This window comes from Solea senegalensis, linkage group LG8 (assembly GCF_019176455.1).
Source record: "Solea senegalensis isolate Sse05_10M linkage group LG8, IFAPA_SoseM_1, whole genome shotgun sequence".
Classification (NCBI taxonomy): Eukaryota; Metazoa; Chordata; class Actinopteri; order Pleuronectiformes; family Soleidae; genus Solea; species Solea senegalensis.
In genome coordinates this window covers 12,857,820-12,878,905 of record NC_058028.1, presented here as the reverse complement: position 1 = coordinate 12,878,905, position 21,086 = coordinate 12,857,820, and the positions used below count along the sequence as shown (strand labels likewise).

Below are 21,086 nucleotides of genomic sequence, written 5' to 3'. Positions count from 1 at the left end.
ATTCAACTAACTTCGTGGGAGGCCTGGTAAAGATGGCATTATCGGCACAGTCTCTACTGTGGAAAAGTGGAGCCAATTGTGGCCACATTGCTCTGACATGGAAAACAGAGCAAAGTGGCAAAAGCGATTTTGTGTGTGGAGCTAGTCTGGTTACTACTAAGTCAGTATTTAGGGATTCTCTCCGAGAGTTTGTCTTGTTGTAAACCAAAGAAAGCTGAAAATACTGTGTTTATCAAGTTATTAAGTTATATTGTGAGGTGTAGTCTTGACGATGCTCCAAAGTGAATATTTGCATAATTCAGTTAATTGTTTTTTGATGACAACGGTGACTTGACCTTCCAAAACTAATGCATAAATGTAATTGTTAATTAACAAGTTATTTTACAGCTGCTGCTGCAGTAGCAGCATCATTTGTTGACACGCTGACAATAAAACAACCCAGCTGTTCTTTCAAAACTGCCAACTTTATAGGGTGTTTAACAACTTCAGAAACAACCATATGGTGATGTAGCGTCAGAATAAAAAAAGAAAAGTTGCTGAAAATGATCCACAAGCTTCAAACTATATTACTACCATAAATACACCATTTCTCTACAATCGTGACAATTAGATACAGGCCACACATTGAGAATAAAAGAAATGAATGATAGTATTGTTGGGTAATGAACACCAAACTCGAGGTCTTGGTACACCTGCTAATATCTGACAGTTCTGGCATATTTGCCTATGTTTAAATGCCAGTTTATCTGAATTAACATTGAATTCAGACTAAAACACAAAAAAAAGGTTTGACATTTGACATTAATTCAAACAGTAACACAAACAAACAAAAACAACGACAACACCGAAGGGCTCAGGTTGCTAGATACATGTAAGGTACGGCATAGCATAACATTCTTCTGTATCATTGTTTCAGAGGGAATTCAAGAAACTAAGCTGTCAAAACAAATAACTCTTTACTAAGTGTACTTGGTTTGGGGAAAGAAAAAGAGCATCAGCATAACAGATATACTGTGTGAAATGATCATAGTGTTGTTTTTCCACACTGTCAGAAGACAGTGGGTGACTTTCAGGAATCTATCTACAAGGAGGTGTATCACTGTGAGGAGACCACAGGGCAGACCCAGGACTTACTGGAGGGATTTCACCTCCAACCTCTTTGATGAGCACTAAAAGGGCTGTCATGTGACAAGAGAAAACAAGTGTATGCACAAATAAAACCAACAAACATAGACCGCCCAGCCCTTGACTTATCCCTGCAGATCTAATAAGATAAATAATGACTTAGTGACAGTAAATATCTAATCTTAAAATGAGCACCAAGCCATTATTTTTATACAAAGTCATGTTTCTCCCATGGGCTGCAAGAAAATGACCCACACAACCTTCTCTCCTCTCATACATTTGCAGCATAATGAACGATATGAATGATACTGTGTGCAGTTTTCCAAGACAATCAATATTAATCCTTACTCCCCGGTTAAAAAGGGGGATCACATACTGTACGGTGGAAAAGCTAAATCCAAAGTTTGCTCTCTCAGTATCACACGCAGCACATTAAAGGTGAGCTTAAGGACATCTGCTGTGCAGATTCACGCACAGCACCCGCTACATTTAGTATAAGGATATAGAGAACCTGACGTGAAAGCTTGTCTGCAACATATTTTCTGTGTCAGTTTTCTGTGTATTGTACTGAACTGTGTGCATGAGGCCTTTATTGACTGCAAAGTGAGGGCTCTGCAGTGTAACACAAGCTTGGTAATGTTCATAAAGTCAACGCAAAACATTGTGTGGTTTCCCTGGATCAAATCCCGCATTAAATACAACAAGACATCAGCAGTGACTATGCACATTTGGAAGATGCTTTATCCAAGTTAGCATAAAGTGTGGCCTGTTGAAAACACTCTTAATTAATGAGGGGATACCACCCACAGCAACACACTTCACCATATGGTGAGCAAGGGCTTTTCGTGGGAATATTATGCAGTATCTATTCTGTTTTATATCATTTTTGTATAAACTGTGATCTCAAATCTGAAGAGGTCTTATACGCATCTTACTTGATGGCACTGTGTGAATTAATCTTATCTCGTACATTTTATTGAACATCTTATATGTTTCTACATAACAGCCTCACTTAAAAAAGAAGCACAACTGCAAAGCAAATTCACTTATTTACATTTTGTGAAGTCAATGTTGACGGAATTAATCTTTCACAAACCCAACGATGTGCTCACTGTTTCAATGGCAGTAACATTAACTTATATGTTAGAATTAGCATCATAATCTGATCATAACCCCTTCCATATGTACATAGGTTCCTCAGTCACCTACACTGACACTGATAGTGGCTGCCGGCTTGTCCTGGTGGGGAATGTGGTTAGGCTGAGAGGTTGTTTTTGGCCCCGATCATCATCCAAACAGTGGCCAGACAGTGACATTATGCCAGGCAGCCAGGGCTCGAGGGACAGCCATGTTAAATACCATCTCCTAGAGTGCAAATGGCAGGGAGTTTGTCGTGTTTGGGGGGGGTTTGTGCTTGTTTGCATGCCTCAGTGTTCTTTGAAATGTGTTAGTGTGTATATCTATGCATATCTGCGCATGAATACACAGAAACAAACATGCATATTCTGCCAACGAGATCTGTGCTGTGCTCTAATGACATTAGAAGAAAAGACAGGAAACACAGGCCAAGCACATAATTATCCATCAACCATCCAACATGACTGAGATAAACATAAAGCAGCATCACCGCTGTGGTGTTTTTGTACAAACAGGTGAAGGGAAGCGGGAACAGAGACAGTTATCCAACAATGCTCACAAAAATAAAATAAAATAAAATACAGAGCTGCATTTGTGGCCACATCGATACAGAAATCACCAAAGTGGTGTTGTTCTGAAAATGTGGAGGATTGTTGGTGCATCAAAGTGCAGGCCACCAAACTCTAAAAGTATATGTTCTGTGGCAGACCTCTAACAGACGGGAGGGAAAAGTGAGTGATAAAAAAAAAAAATGTCTTCGAAAAATAAGAAATGCTGATACCTTTCAAAGATGACAGTTTGAAATAAAAAGCAGATTCAGTTTTGTCAGGGAAAAATCTGAAGGAGGCGGCGTTAAAGTTTCAATATGTATTCATGAGCTTGTAAAACTGGTGCTTTTCCAAGTTAAATAACGTTTTTCTTTTTTTCCATCATTACCAGAAGACATTTTTCCATAATATACTGAATGAACTGTAGTTATCATACTGACAAATTAAGCCACCATTGTTTCCACTGAGGAAGTGGTGCACTTTCAGTAGTTTTAATTCTTGTTTCTGCACCCGCAACTGCACTTCTGCTCCATCTGTAGATGCACTGTTTGGCTTTTGGTAATAGCCACTTTTGAAACTATGACTATAACAGAGCAACAAAAAGTCTCTGATGATTCACAGTTATAAAATAACCAGCATTTAAACATAGGATTTTAGTCTTAAAAATAAAGTGAATGTGAGAACAAACATGGATTACCTTTGGTGTGGGGTTTTTATTTTCTGCTGGAGAGCATCATTCTTTTTAAATGACTCTGTAAATAGACAAGACTTTTGCACGGCAGGTTTAACTTGCTTCATTTGTGCCTCACTCTCAGCTGTTTACAACCATGTTATGAACATAGAAGCAGCCGCAGAGGATGACGATGATAGAGAACACACTGTGAGCCACAGAGTCTGTCACACGTTCTTCACCTTTACTTCCCATCTGTGTCTCCAGTATATACAGTACACACACACACACACACACACACACACACACACACACGAGTCTATGCATGAATGAAAAGACAATCTGTCAACTTCTGCTAGACGGTGAGCTAGTGACAGGAAGAGAGACTCACAGACAGTAGGAGAATAATAACAAGAAAGAACAACTCCCATTGGTTACCAGCAGACTCTGGCAGGTTATGAGACTTCTGAACCATGTCGTCTCAGATGCAAAGTCTACCCAGACTCAACCTTGGTCCACTGATCTGCCACGATTCTATGAAGCCAAATATCTCAGTGGTTCATGGTAGACTTTGTGTCTGTGCTTTTGTATAAACTTCTAAAGCTGCTTACGTTTACAATTTCATTTTAAACACACTTTTTGTCACACTCAAAAGACGATATTTCACTGACAAATGAAATAGAGTACTCAGCATGTAACAGTTGTGTTTGCCTGTTTGTTATGAGCTGCAGAACACAAAAAAAGGATGGCCAAAAAGAAATTCTACGTTTATTTGGTGGTCCGCTTTCTTGTTAACTTTGCAGAGAGGAAGTATATCGACACACAGTCACAGTCGTTTGTTAAGAAAATGGACTAGTGGACAGTTGCTCTTCCTGTATGTGTGTGTGTGTGTGTGTGTGTAAACAGTTGACACTGTCTCTCCCTCCCTTTGTTTTCTTCCTCTCTATTCTTTAGTGCAGAAACAAATCTGAGCGATCGATCAATAATCAGTCAAATTATTCTCAGTAGTACAACTGGATTGCTTGACTGATTGAAACAATACATTACACGATTGAATTGATTTAAGGTAAAAACACATAGTACATAGTACTGCAACTGTAACCATGAAACCAAGATCTCAAATCAACATCTGCCTACGGATAGTTTTGTTTTTGTGGACTTCAATGTCATCTGTTAAGTAACATAATGTAGCACAATTAAACAGTAAACAGTAGTGTTTGCTACAACTGTCGCAAAATACATGTATATGTGGACATTGTTGACTTGTTAATATCGTGAACTCTGAAGCAGGACGACAAAAATGACAAAAGAACAACAGTGCTTCAGTTTGCATAGCTTGCGTTTTCAACCAGGCTTACATGACTTATTGCACATCACAACAATGTGCACACATGCTGTGATGAATGCCAGAAAAGGTAGAATGTCGTAGTTCTTTTTTGTTGCATGAACCTGAAACCAGAAGTCGCACAGTGCCAAAGCAGACCTGTTCAGGCTTTGACAGAGGTGCCATTCGCCCTGTTGTAAGTGGATGTACCGTCAGAATAATATTGGAGGACATTATTTGAAGGTTGAAATCCTACATTGTGCCGCTTTAATGTTAGATTGCCTAGATTTTTTTGGAAGAAAACACAGCCATTGTGATATCAAACTGAATCAAATCATTGCTCTGATAACTGTTATCGCGATCTAATCAAATTGTGGGAGGGAAGTGGACCAGCTCTCAGGTCAACATGCGTCGGCAGCAGTTTCAATTCAATTCAACAAAACTTTATCCTCTATACCCCAGCGGGTAATTCAAGTTCCTCCATCCTCACTAAGCTGTACATTAGTCTCGCAAGTTACCTATTCTGAAGGAGAGCGGGCCACCGGAGGTGCTTCTCACCCACATGGCTAAGAAGAGCAGAAGCGCCCAGACTGTGAGCATCTTCTATGACTCCTCATGGGTCCTGCCCCGGGGGTGCCCCTGTCACAGCCACCTGAAATATATACAGAGAACAACATTAATACATCAACACAGGGAAAGACACACACAGGCCAGACGTCTGCAGCATACTGAAAGATGTATTCATTTGCACGTGAGTGTGAGAATGAAAATGATACCACATATGTGAATCTTCAGTGATTTTCTCTATTTCTGCAGGTTTTCTGTTGGTTGTTTGTTTCAGAGACAGAAATATGTTTTATAAAAACAAGGACAGTCACTTGTAACTTTCATTACGAAGCATACGTGTGCGCTGTGTGGACTTGACTTGATGAAGACTGAGAGACATCCTCCTCCTCTTCCTCTATTCATCAATTTCTTATTTTGCCCTTGCATTGCCACAGTGCAAGGCACACACGGCTTCTTTCTAAGCTTTAGGTGCATTGTCCTGGTGTATGTACTGAGGCAGAAATATGTAAAAGCATGGAACACATACACTCCACAAACATGGTTTAATCTGCAATGTCCCTGCTCCTTTTTTTGTTTGGCTGTGTTTGCTGTATTCACACTGATGTCTCTCATTTATTCTGTGTTCCTCCCAGAACCTTTCCTCTGTTCAGCAACATCTCTCTGACAATACTGATGGGTCATTGTATGACTTCTGTCACTGTAATTTGTACTTGTTGTCCTCTCTGGGTAAAACGTTGCAGCATTTTTTCATTTTAAAAGTGGTTAACCAACAGAGGGAAACAGTCTGCAAGAAGGCGTTTGATAGAAGTTAAAAAAAATGGTTGCCCACAGCAGCAGAAACCAGCAACTGTTACAATTGAGCTCTGTTTAAAAACATGCCAGGACCCAATTGTTTAAAATGCTAAAAAACACCAAAAGGACAAAATGTTTAAATATTAATGGTGGAAGGGAGAACTGGAAAAAAAAGCTGCAGGTGCACAGAATGTGAATCAGAAAGAGATGGTCTGAGTTTTTTGGTTTTTTTCTACATCACTACAGCAATGAACATTTGGTAAGGGAATGTCATGTTCCTGGTAATGGGGATAGTTTAAGTGCAGTACAGACGCTGGGCCTATAGCACAGATTTCAGACTTGGAAATGAATTCTATCGAACTCACAGCTCAAACGGTAATGGATCCATGTATTAAGTCCTGCTTTTAGCGGGGGGGGGATCTTAAATATTCCATGAAGTTAGTAAATAACACCATCTATTAGATTTATAAGACCTAACAGAAGGTCCAAGCAACTGCACAAAAAACATAATCTGGGTGTGGAAATATTTAATCGTCTGCAGTGATTGTAACATATCCATGCTCAGGATAATTGCTACATCTACCCGAAAGCATAGACTACATATATATATGTATATATATTCATTTATATATATATACATATAAATAAAGGGAAAATCTGCACAGTCTTTCAGGATCGTACTAAAAGAATATCTGCTGGGTTACAAAAAGAACTCAAGTTCAAATGGAATTCAGTGGGAGAATGAGTCTATTTCCCACTTGATTAATAATATCATGGAAAGTTAATGGTCTGGACCCGGAGATAAAGTATGGCACATACAGTATGTGTGGACACCGGTGTGACTGACAGTTGCTGTCGTCCAATAGGAGCCTGGCGTCAACATGCCTCCGGCCAAATCACGATTAAGATTCTTGTGGGTGACATCACGACTGGTTGCGACTTGAGCTCACACACAAGGAGAGTTACAGCACTGGTCAGGACACCATGACATACACGTGTGTGCCCCCATCAAATTAGAACAAATACAATGGCCAGCATGACCGATGCAGGTCCTTGTTTACTCTCCCCTCAACAGACTGAGGTGGATTATTTATTTTTTTTTAAATAAAAACATGATCTGTGCCATTTTGGGATTGTCTCTTTATTAATCTCTGTCCTAATTCAATACAGACATAGATGCCATAGATGGAACACTTCTATGTAATGTGATTTTATTGGACTGGGTGGGCGGAGTTGCAGGTGGACCGGACAGGGATCGGTGCACCCACTTAACCTCCAGTCGTCCCCTTCCCAAAGGGAAGGCTACAAGATTCAGTCTCCCAGTCCACACAGGCATTTCATTTGCTTGGGTACAAGGAAATTGGGCACAAGCCTTAGTTTAAAAAGAAGTTATCTCACACAGCTCCAACGAAGGCTTGGGTTCAATTATTTAGAAACACTAGGTGAAGGGCTGCTGTTCCACCCTGTATTTGTTTATTGTCTTCCACAAAGTAAATAGAGTTAATTTAGATAAGGTTTCTTCATTGACTGATAATGTAGTTTAGCTCTTTCTTTTGAAGGGTGATTTTTCATTTGTATTTTGTTTCGTTTCAACAGCATCCTCTGCCCATTTCTGCTGTTTTTCCTCCTGCTTTTGTACATTATTCTCTTCACCACTTTGGTAAAATAAATTCTTTCTTTAAACCATCTTACATCATGGTTTTTACGCTGCTTCCCATTGACCCATAACGAGCTGGGACATGACACTTCAGTGTTTCACATGATTTTACTTGCACACCACAAAAAGTGAATATTTAAACGATGATGTCATCCGCGGTATTTACTTCAAATATCACACTCAACAAACACAAAAGTCCTCGTTTTTTTTTTTGCCAAGGTTAGGTTGTCATTTAAGTGAAGACAGTGAAGGAGTGGGTGTTTCCCGTAAGCTCTTTCTTCAGTATTTTATGTTCTGACTCAAGGTGATTCTGCCAAGGTGCTGAGACAAGGTCAGAGACAAGGTCAGTGCCAGATATTGTACTTAACTTAACTTTGACCAGGACAAGCTGAAATAAATAAACATATAATGAGCCCGTTTGTCCTTCGTGTTATTTGGACGAAGGACAAACTATCAAAATGTCAGACAGTACAGCTGTGGAGATGGTTGACAGGAAGATTAGTGCAGCTAGGCTGAAAAGACCAGGGACTCTATTTTCATACGAGCACAAAGTCAGGAGAGGTGCAAATTTAGCTGCAAAGTCATCTTCATCAGGAGGAGGAGGTGTTCAGGTGTTCTGTGAATTGCCCCTATAATTATTTCAGCAATGTTGGTATCGTGGGACGCCTCTGGATTTGGAGCTGTGTTTATCTACAAGGTCTCAAGTGGTAATCTTTCCCTTCACGAAAAGGACAAAAATCAAAGAGCAGAGTTTCTCTGCAGCAAACAATGGCGGCTCACTGTGGTGGTTTACTACAGAGTTTAATACAGGGCAGAGAAGAAGAACAAACACAAGTGTGACCTATTGTGGGGAACTGTTTGTTTAAGTTCAAAGAGTTTGGGTGCATCGTTCTGCTGACTTGAATTCCTTGCAATTTAACACTGGGATGAATCTCAGCGACGGATCTGTAGCACTGATAATGTAATGCTCTGTTCTGATGAACAACATGACCAAAGTCTATAAAGGTCCTCTTTCATCCAGGTCATGGTAGTCCCTTAAGTGCTAAAAGTGAAGGCAACTGGACTTCTGTTCTTGAGGACATTTTGCCTCTCATCCAAACGGCTCCCTCAGTTTGTTTTTAGCACTTAAAGGACTAACATGAGCACAGATATAGCTATATCTCTCGAATCAGCTGTCTGTCAGGGCAGTCATGTCAACTGCAGGTAGAATACAGCTACACTTCCAATCCCCTCTTTCATGTTATGAACAGGTCAAAAATCATTTTAAGATCAGAAGACATTTGGAGAAAAAGTGCTTTCCTAAAGCTCAAGGAACCTTGAGTAAAGTAACGGGGACAGCGACACACTTAATGTAGCACAGGTACATTACACGTAATGCATGTGTATTGCATAGGCTGCTATACTGCATGTGTTCATCTGCACTTGGTAGTAAAAGGGAAAAAAAGAAAGAGATGAACTAAGCAGTCACAGAACTGTCAATGAGATCATCATTTTTTGTATTTTCTCATTGTGAATATCAGACGTTACGTCAATCTCATCTGCCTACATGTGTTTTTGCCCATCACAGCACTACAAATGAAATACACACAAGACTGTTAGCAAGAACAAAATCATGTGTGTAATGAATGATTGAACAGACAGCTGTCAGTGTGCATGTGTGTGTGTGTGTGTGTGAGAGAGAGACACACAGAAAACTCATGCTGCTGTAAAATGAAACACATTTTACTATTAGAGAAATTAAATCATGTGGCAGTTCTCTCCATACTTCTATACATGTCTATGTGTGCTAGCTTAGAGATTATATGTGGCAACTATGTGTTTCAAACCAACGAAGATGCTTCCTTTCCCTCTCCATTTATTCCCTAGGCTTTCAGTCCTGGGCAGTCTCACTATTTTAACTCACTCCCTTTACACTGAAAGTCAAAATATCCCCTGCACAAATTTATATGACATTTTTATTTGCTGGTAAGGTGGATTTTATTGTCTGTTTATTGTTCTCTGCCTTACACTAAAAAAAGAAGCTTAAATAGTAGGTTTGGCTGGTGCAATATATTTTGGATATTTTCAGTCCTGACATTAACACACTGGACAGAAACCTTGTGGCAATATTACGCTGTGACTGTGACTACAATGAATTCCTACTGAAGAGACTGGATTGTAGAAGAATGACACAGTAATTTTGCATGTTCAGCATGTACTATCAAATGTTCTTATACTATTTAGGGCTGCAACAATTAGTCAATTAATTGATTATTCAACTATGTTGAGATCATGATCATTACAAGGTTTGTGAAACACCAATATTTTTTATATTTCCTGAGATTTTATGGCTCAAATAACAATAATCAACAGATTCATTGATTACGAAAATAATAATTACCTGTATTATTTGTAATTTCTAATTATATTCTTAATATTAGCAATAACGGGAGGTTTATCTTCGACCTTGACTTACCCTGGAGTAGCAAAAAAGCAAACAAAATACAGCTTCAACGGACTTCCTATAAAGCATGTGTGTAGCTGCAACGAGACAAACAAAATTAATGTATTTGCGCAGCTAGAGTCATAAATAAAGGACTGCAACTATACGAAAACAAGGGGAATAATAAATAGGTTAGAGATGGTAATAATTGTGAGGAAATAATGGGATTAATTCAATTTGCATTATATCTTTTGGCTGACATTTATTTGTTTGTTTGTTGGAGCAAGAATGCTTTCGCCTCCCAAATGAACACCTGCAGTTCTAATAACATAAGCAAAGCCACAGGTGCTGCTGTTGTGTCATCCTGTGGCTTTGCTTAAATCCCGTCTTCATCAAAGCCACACGACGACACAACAGCGGAACAGACAGCTACTAAGAATTAGATCATATACGTACTTGACAAATAAACTTAAACCTGAGGAGGAAAATGAAAGACAGACCCAGTTTTTCCTTCATCATAACTCCAACAAATTGCAAAAAGCAAAGGCTAACAACAGGCTAACCTTGTGTGACTAAAATATAATCTGCATATCTGCAACTTCATTTGTTGTTGTTTTATGATGTTGGGTCTCTGTCTCTCTCTCTCTCTCTACAGTGTCCTACTGTACAGTCGCACAATCCTGGAGGGACTGATAAATTTAGAGGCAATGTTTTGAACGAGAGTAAACTCGGGCGAGCAGCGCTGGATTTAAAGCGGTGCAGAGGACTATAAATACAGCAGGTTCTCATGTGACCCCGCACTTCACACATATGTTAGGTACTGATGGGCGGTAATGGCTCACTGACCAGCTGGCACCAATGTTGACCTAAATATTCATCATGATGACTGTCTGGGCATCAGGACTCATTTTCTATGCATCCCTCGACACATGCCAGGTGTTAAAAGTGATTCTCTTGTCAAATATTTGCAAAAATGGGAGGTCAAAAACGTTGCTCTTTTCACTCAGAACAAAATGCTCTCATGAATATCCATAATTTAGTTAGTTTAGTCATTTAATTACTATTAAGTATCTTTTTTTTTTACACTTACAGCCAGAGGGGCTGCTGTGATTATTGTAAGAGAATTAGGGCCACCTTCTTAAATCTTAGATTATTTACAGTTTTTTTATTCTCACATTACATGCTTTGTTGCATACTTTTGATTCCTTTCACACTGATTCATTTACTTATTCACTGATGAATGATCACGGTGCACGAGAGGGCGAGTGCAATTTCACTCTATGCTTGACAATAAAGATCAAATCATATCAATGTTATCAAGACTTGTTTGGCACTTGGCTTCAAACCTCTACCGAATGTTGATTTATTAGCTGGAGTTGGACAAAACGTCTTTAAACATATATTACTTTTTTTTAAAGGAATTGTGAACCATTTTTATTAATTCAAACCTCTTTCCGAATCGTATTCATAAACAGTGAATAATTATTCAATTCGAAAAGAAAATTCACGTTAAGAGACCTCCACTTGGTCTGACAATCAAAACTTTGAGGATGTGTCAACTGGGAAAGATGAGGAAGATTGACATTTGACTGAACAGGATGCTCTTGACAGCAGTTTGACTTTCCTCTCAGAGGAACAGTTTACATAATCCAAATATCAAAGCTGTCAATCATCCATCAAACATTTTTTGTAATTCGGTTGCAAATGGCCCATTGCTGCTGACAGCTCGAGCCAAAGGCAAGTCAAGGCGCACAATGACGCGCACACATTTGCATATATTCATGCACTGTTGCATTGCAGGTCTCAGAACTGGTACAATAGCAGCTTGTACATGGAAATAAGATGTGTGGGACTGGTGTTTAAGGAAATTTGAGAGTCTCTCACAAGCTGCAGAGAATGAATATGCATGTGGTTTGTCTATCACTGGGTGAATACACTCTGAGTTCAAAGCTCCTCCGTGTTCTGCCTGTTCTGGAAAAACAAAAAACCAATGAACTTTTCTCATATAAAAGATTTAATTGTTCAGTGTTTGGAAGTAACCAACATGTGTAATATGAGGTGAACTGGACTGTCACAGCCAGCATGATACTGACCAACATGCCCACCCTCTAGTCTAAGAGGCTTCCAAAAATATTGTGTCTCTCTGTGGAGTCCAGGGTTCCAGACTTCAGTGAGGTGGTTTACTCACAATGTATAATTCATTTGTCTACTGCTTTATCCTCCACACAAGGACCACGGGGGGCTGAAACCAATCCCACCTGACAAAGTGCAAAAGTCACCAGTCCAACACAGAGCCAACATAAAGAGAGGAACAAGCACTCACTCTCATATTCACACCTACAGTCATTTTTTAGATTGTAGGAGAAAACAACACTTTCTTTTTTTCAGTCAGTCACTTATTACTTATTTACGTCTCACAAAAGCTACTGAAAGTATTGGCGTCTTGCAAAGTAATTAAATCAAACACCAACTTCAGATATGTTAACAAATAGACTTAAAAAGAAGTCTTGGTCACATCATTTGCATGTGAATGCATTTTTATGCTCTGACAAATCCTGACAGTTACAGTCTAATTTGGAGATAGATTATCACTGTTGCACTAGTTTGTTTTCAAATGCTAATCCATTTGAGAAAAAAAAAAAGACATGTTGTTAAATTAAAAGACATTCACACAAAAGACATAAGGCATTCAAGTGTGGAACTCAACAAGTGGCGCATTTCAAAAAGTAAAGAAAGAAGATGAAGGAGGAAAGAAAATTGTGAAATGTGGCAAAAAGCTGCAATAAAGTGACCTTCAAAGATAGAGGGGCACGACAAAAGGCCTTCTCGTGAATCTCAGGTGAGATCAGACCATAAAAAAATAAACAGCATTCTGATAGCAGGTATAAAACCCATTTAAGCTTCTTTGAAAGATAGAGGTTTAGCAGTAAATGACACTATATCATGATGACAGGAGGGTAGAGTGGAGATGTCCCTAAAGGGCAGTAATTTGAAGTTCTAAATAAATAATGATCCGAGATATTTGTGTTAATTGCAGGTTGAATAGTCCCACCTCCAATAATCTCCTTGGATAAATTAAGAGTCAAAGTAGGCGATGCCCTCTGGCTGCGTAAACACTGCCGGTGTTGCTTTTAGTAAAGAAATGACTGCGTTTTTAGGCCTGCCAACCTCATCTTTGAGCTCCCTATTATCATACGACCAGGCCAGATGCATTGTTATTCAGTTATGAGCCATTACTGTCCGTGCACCACATTTAGAGAATTTATTGTTTCATGGTACAAGATTGCAAGGATAGCAAGAGGAGAGGAGAGGAGAGGAGAGGAGAGGAGAGGAGAGGAGAGGAGAGGAGAGGAGAGGAGAGGAGAGAGAGAGAGGAGAGGAGAGGAGAGGAGAGGAGAGAAGAGAAGAGAAGAGAAGAGAAGAGAAGAGAAGAGGAGAGGAGAGAAGAGAAGAGAAGAGAGGGGAAGTATTCAAAGGTAGACGATGGCAAAGAAAAAAGTGGGACAGCCATGGAGATGAAGAAAGTAGGAGTAGTGGGAATCTTGGCATGCGGCAAAGGGAAAGGCTTATAGTTGTGTGTGAAAGGTTGGACACTAAGGAAAGGGAGAAAGACTCGTATTGATTGGTTAGGCAGAGAGACCGAGCTGAAAAGGATGTGTAGCAGGTTAGTGTAATTAAGGACAGAGAAGTTCTAACAAGCTAACAGAGTGTGTTGAAATGATGGAAGGAGTATCTTAAGCAGCTGATGAATGAGGAAAATAAGAGAGAGAGGAGGACTAATGGAGTGATGGTGCCTCGGGCAGTACAGATGATTAGTAGGGAGGAAGTGAGGATGAAGAGTGGGAAGGCAGTTGGTCCAGATGACGTACATGTGGAGGTACGGAGGTGTCTCGGAGAGAACACAGTCAATGGAGAGAGAGAGAAAAGAGAAAATGCCTGAGGAATGTAGAGTAGAAGTGTTCGAGGGTGATCATCTTTCAAGGAGGCTTTCTCCCACTTCACGTCTCTGCATCATACATACATACGTATCATTAGCACCTATTCTATTCTACTTGAAACAACTCTATCATTTGAATGAATTAGACAGCTCAGTCTAGCATCAGCTACAGTGAATCACTTGATCACACCTGCACTTGTGTCTGATTGGTGCAGTGGTTTAGACGTCCTGGAGTGATTTCTTGCAGGGACAACCTCACAAGTGGCTTGCGGAGAAGTAGAAAGATGATTCATGAAATGACACTGCTACTTCATAAAGCGCTTTGTCGAGAATTGAAAGAAAGACATGGTTAAAGGGCAGGGTTGAATGAAAGTTGAATGCTTGTGTAATATACACTCATCTGACCAATCTCTTCTTAAGTGTCTTGTTAAGTGTCCCAGTGTTCTTCACTGCTGTACTTGTCTACTGCAAATCCTCTGTGACTCTACACTAACCAGCCACTTTATTAGCTACACCTTACCTTGCTGGTACCAGCTCGGCCCCCTTTTGCTATCAGAAGTGCCTTCATTTTCCTTGGCATAGATTCAACAAGGTCCTGGAAACATTCCTCGGAGATGTTGATCCACATTGACACGATGGAATCATGCAGATCCAAAAGATTTGTCAGCTGCACACATGCAAATACCTCATACCATGGCATCCTAAATGTTTTCTGGTAACCTGGTTCAAGATGATTAGAGCTTTGAGTGTTATCCTGTTGGGTGTAGCCATCAGAAGATAGAAACACTGTGGTCATAATGCGATGGACATTGTCAGCAACAATACTCAGTTTGGCTGTGGCATTTTAACAATGCTCAATACATTACTAAGGGGCCCAACATGTGCCAAGAAAATATTCCCCACACAATTACACCACCACCACTAGACAGAGCCTTTACAAGGCAGGATGGATTCACATTAAGTTGTTTATGTCAAATTCTGACCCCACTGACTGAATGCTGGAGAAATCGAGACTCATCAGAGTCAACATTTTTCCAAACTTATTTTGCCCAACTCGGATGAGCCTGGACTTAGTTTTCTATTCTACGCTGAATAGCCCATCTGCTATCAAGGCTTGATGTGTTCAGAGATGGTCTTCTGCATACCATCGTTTTTGAAAGTGGTTATTTGAGTAACTTTTGCCTCTCCATCATCTCCAACCAGTCTGGTCATTCTCTTCCGGCATCAATGAAGCATTTTCGCCAAGATAACTGCAACTATTTCCAAATGTTTTGGACCACTCCCTGAGATGGTTGAGTGTGAACATTCCAGTAGATTATTTTTTTCATTTAGACCAACAAAGAATAGATAAAGGTCCAGGAATATTAGTACACACAGCAAACAGGTGTCTCATTCTGGTGGCATCACAGATTGTTAAAATATAAAATGAAAGGTTGCCATTTCTTAATAAAATGAACCCCTGAGTTCATATTTATTTTTTTCAAGGCTTAAGAAAAACATCACATTTGTAACAGGTAGACTGAGAGGATATGAGATTTTCATGCTAGAAGAAGTATGTGACGTGCCAAAAGAGTGGTGAGGGCAATAATATCCCTTTCTTTAGCAGTATACAGAGTATGCTTAGCTGGCACTCCAAAGGTTGCCAGGACGAGTCCTGGGTCTACCTTCGTCTCCAGGACAAAGGGCTTCAAAAACATAGCTCTATACATTTCTAAGATGCAGACAACTGAAGAAGGCTGGACTTTATTGCCAGCCCCTCATCCAAGCCTACAGAGGAGTCGTTGAAAGCATCCTCGCCAGTGGTATCAATGTCGTACAGCAACACCGCCGTGGCTGGGAGGAAATCACTGCAGCGGTTCAACAAAAGTGCAGCGAGGGTCATTGGCTCCGCACTCCCTTCTATGAACACCACCATATACACTCAGCACTGCCGGAGGAAAGCACAGAGCATCCTCCGGGACAAACACCATCCAGCTCATGCTCGGTTCAGGTGGGTGGATTCAGGTTACAACCTGAGACACCGCAGGCCAGTAAGCATCAGCGCTCACATGGGCTCGCTTCCAGTTTAAACACAACAGTTTCTTTCCAGCCACTCAGACAGGACATCAAAGAGGGAAGGATGTACCTCATTCCACAACTCACTTCACATCACAGATAACTGAGTTATCAAACCAGCACCAGTATGTGCAATAACAATCCTATACAGTAATGTGCAATAATGTACCTTCTCAGGCACCTCTCACTTCATCTTAGCATCCTGTTTTATATATTTATCTTTTTCTATTTTAGTAATTTGCGACTCAGAGAAATGCACAAGAACTCCATGCACATGTACAAATGGCAAATGATTTGTATTCTATTCTACTCTAGAAGACACATTTGAAAATATCGAGTGGCAATGCAGATTAGCAAAAAAATAGAATTTGTTGCAAGAATCGTTGAATCTGACCTGTGTGGCAGATATGTGATTGTGGTCTTTATTCCATCAACTGATGTGGTGTGGATTTGAATTTCTAATGGATCCAAGCCTGGACTGCTAAAACCCCTAAAACTATTCCCTATTAAAGCTCGTTTCCCTGGACAGATTTACCATCCATTAAATCTGTAGAATACTTTTGCCTTAAATCAGAAGGACCAGCCACCATGGACTCCCTGTTACTCTCTGATAAAGACTTTTGTAATAAAACTTCACAATCCATTCATATTTCCATTGAGACTAATACATCTATAACTAAGTTTCTTATTCCCAACTTTGGGAATCACCAAAAGCGTATTTGCGAGGGGAAATCATTTCATTCATGCCATATTCAAATGAAATAGAGAAACAACAACTACAGCATTTAGCTGAATTAATTCATAACCTTGATAAGCAATGAGTCTCAAACCCCATACCAGAACTCTTTAAAACATATAAAAATTGCAGCTGCTGAGAGAAGAACAGCAAGCTATTAGCACACCAGTTAAGGCAACAAGCAATCCCTGCTTATCCCTGAAATTAGATCAGGAGTCCAGCCCATTTGGCAACAAACAACCATACCATTATCCCCATTCTCCATTTTATTGCTCAGTTTAACCTTCAGCAGGCTGTCTTGATCATATCTACATGCCTAAAATCATTTAGCTGATGGCTAATTACAAATTTGCATTGATGGGCAGTTGAAAAGGGTTCGTTTATATCAGGTCAAACTGCTGCAGTTGAACCAAACATGTGTGTGTAATGTTTATTACACATACTCTCATACTCATACATACTGTATGAACTAATTACCTACACAGTGCTCCAGGAGAACATGAATTCTACAACACCCTGCACAAACCTGCATCGCCAAGAGCAACAGCAAAGAGAGAGGAACAGGCACACCAGTCATAAGATGACAAGCAGTGCAGCCTAGAAATCAGTACCTTGGCAGAGTTGAGTAGCCACAGGTCCCAGTTGGTAAAACTCACTGGAGGGGAACAAACTTGATTCTGAAATCAATGTCCCTCTAAATTGTAACAGCTTGTCACCCCAGTTAAACAAGTGGAAATGTAAAACTACAATTTATGTTCGTTGCGCAGGTGTTTTATGTCTTTATTTATTTCACACGCAATCCTTTGAGGTGTGCAGATGGATAGTATAGTAAGGTAATTTAAGTAGTTTATTACTGCATATACATTTTTCAACATAGGCACTTTTTGATATTTGTGTTCACTTCAACAACGTCGTAGTTGATTATCTTCATCAGGACTTTAAAAGGTACACAGACAGGCTGCAGAAAAAGAGTCATTTACAGAATGTTGACCTGCAGCCCTCAATCTGTGGCAAAGTCTGATTCATTTCAATAAGTTCCACTCCAATGGAAACACTATAGTGACCCAGGCATAAAAAAGAAAATACATTGACACATGACAGGCATTTATATCTTGACAGCTTTGAACAGCGATTGTTTTGCCCTTTATTGACTTTACCTATTGCTAAACATGGGTCTTTTATTTTCCAAAATCACAGCACAAAAACTGCATGTACACTCAGACTTGAACATGCGATGTCTGAGTAGTTCCTTTTGAGCAGTCCAGAAGTTAAATACTTTGCACAAGGACACATCTTTTGGTAGAAATGAAAGAGGCATATGGCGCTAAACATCAACCTACAGAGAAACAAGGATGAGCCCCAATAGTTTTCTCTTTCTCCTGTCAAAAGTGAGGTAATGGTTTCTTGCAATGGAATTGAGGCATAGAGAAAGGTTACTAAGGTTCTCAAATTGCTTCTCATCTAGAAAAGATGGAGCATTAGGGAAAAGGTAATAGTGTAATCTCATTGTAAGGGCTACAGGTTTAAGCAGATCCTTCTTCACCAACATTTTATTGGGATGAAATTCAAAAACTGAAAGTCAAACACCACCTGAGCTGTGCCATTACACTTAGTTTACAGGATCTACTGTAACTTCTCAATTCCAGAAAATGAATATGGTTAGATATGGTAGTGTAGGGCACACGGTGGTACAGTGGTTAGCACTCTCGCCTTGCACCCCGTGTGTGCGTGGGTTCTCTCCAGGTTCTCCGGCTTGTACCCCGGGGTGTACCCCGCCTGTCGCCCGATGTAGCTGAGATTGGCACAGCACCCCCGCAACCCTCTGGTGGAGGATAAAGCGGTAGATGATGTTGATGATGGTAGTGATGATGGTAGTGTATAATAAGAGACAGAAGTGTTGTACAAGATGTTGTTGTCATAGCACTGGTATCTTCCAGTTTACTTGATGATCTGGAGAAAGAAGGACATTTAGGTCTTTCTTTGATGAAGTGCACATGTGAAACAAAGGAGCAGCTCCATTGTTATGGATCGATCCTGTCCATCACATGGACATACAGTATTTGGTCACACTGTTTAAATTGGGAATGTACAGTATATAAAAAATGTACGATTAACTTCCCATCTAATTAGCCAGAACTGAGGCACAGACATACAGTCGATATGCAAATAAATCAGCAGGCTCATGAAAGGGAACTGACCATCAATGAAATCACAGTGTGCACACAAAAAGGTCAAACATGTACCACACATATGATGTATGTCTTTATATTCCACGTCTGTGCACTGATCTGTTAGTGTCTGTGTTTTATAGAGGCAAAAAGCTGCAGTGCACTTTCATCCTCAGGATGACTAGTATCTTTCTTTCTCTCCCTCTCCATCTGTCTCCCCTTGCCTTTCCTGAAAGGCCCCAAACCTCTCTGTGCTCTTCTTCCAATGAGGTACAAGCCAGAGCTCCTGCAAATGCAACAATTATCAGAATTTATATGGGCTTTTGGGTCGTTTTCTTTGCCGAGAAAAGTCACAGCCATTAAGGATGCACTGCTCTTATCCTGGCACTATCATCAAACTTGTAGATATTGTAGAATATGCTACAAGATATAGAGAATATGAAGGGAAGATAACTTATGTCCTCTAGTTCAGTATTGTGTTAAATACTCCCAGTAATTCCATGGCTTTCACTGTTGAACAGAGATGCATGAAATCCATTTGCTAAGGCAAGGACGATGGTTACAACTTTACTTAGATTGCTTATGGGATCAATAATATTCTGAATGTAGATTCTGTTGTGCATTCAGTAATTCAGTAGGTTTAAACAATGATGCCGATGTGGGTCAAGTATCTAATGTAATTAACTAAAGGCTGTTTGTCTTGGCACTTGGACCCACAACTAATTACTCTGTAGCTGCAGCTGAAACTATAATGAGTCTGTGGCAGAATGCCGGTGTCTTCTTATAAGATACTGAACATGTTGACAGTAAATTCGTATCATGTATAATGTGCTGAGACAGAGGGAAAAGTGGAAGTTTTAGTTTTTATATTTGTATTTTAGATTTGTTCCAAACAAAAAAAGAAACTCATCTATTTAAAGTGTCTCGCATTATGGCTTAATTAGCTTGTAGGTACAGAATATAACATTTTTACCATAACATCATTCACCTCACCGATCCCTCCCAAGTGTGGTGAAGAACCTACTGTATGTAGCCTTCAGTTAACATCACGCCTAAAAAGATATTTAGTTTGACCATATTGTGGGCTATTGTAAAAATACAGCGGTCCAAAATATCTCCCTGTAGAGCTGAGGTCTCCTCCCGGAAGGACATGCCCAAAACACCTGCTACAGGGAGGTGTCTAAGAGGCTCAAACCACATCAGCTGGCTCATCTCAACATAGGAACAGCAGTAAGCCAGCTGAGCCCCTCCCGGAGATCCTCACCCTATCTCTAAGGCTAGAGACCCTGCACCCTGCAGAGGAAACTCATTTTGTCCGCCTGTATTCGCAATCCCGTTCTTTCGGTCATTACCCAAAGCTCATAACCATAGGTGAGGGTTGGAACGTAGATCGACCAGTAAATCAAGAGCCTCACCTTCTGGCTTAGCTCCTTTTTGCCAACAATAGACCGGTTGAATGTCTGCATCACTGCAGACGCTGCTCCGATCCGCCTATCGATCTCCCGCTCCATCCTTCCCCCACTTGTGAACGAGAGACCCTGCGGTACTTAAACTCCTCCGCTTGATCCGCAGGTTCTCTTCCCCGACCCGGAGTGGGCAATCCACCCTTTTTTCCGGCTGAGAACCATGGCCTCAAATTTCAATCAAATACCTCAAAATAATTATTGAATCTTCAATGTCTGCCACATGAGAATAATGTCACAACATTTTAAAAACTTAATGAATCAATTTGGAGTAGACCTTGGCAATGAAGTGTGCTCTAACTAGTGTCAGTTGGCAGAGCAGAATAATACCCTCAAGGATTAAAAGCCATCAGCAGAAGCTGCTGCAGCCAGTTCTCCGGGATGTGCGTCTGCATCCATTACCTGACACAGTCCAGACGTAGACATGTTTTGTGACTATATAGCATGGGTTGCATGTCTCTTACAATATCAGTCAACTTAATGCC

At 40.2% G+C, this 21,086-nt stretch overlaps 1 protein-coding gene across 1 annotated transcript in view; it reads right to left on the bottom strand.

The window, feature by feature from the left end:
• grik4 (glutamate receptor, ionotropic, kainate 4) overlaps positions 1–21,086 on the bottom strand; it is a 240,088-nt gene that overhangs the window by 122,475 nt on the left and 96,527 nt on the right. Inside the window, exon 3 of the mRNA XM_044032697.1 lies at positions 5,323–5,456. Within this exon, the coding sequence (XP_043888632.1) occupies positions 5,323–5,404 (82 nt within the window). The 5' untranslated portion in view covers positions 5,405–5,456. The remainder of the gene's footprint in view (positions 1–5,322; positions 5,457–21,086) is intronic.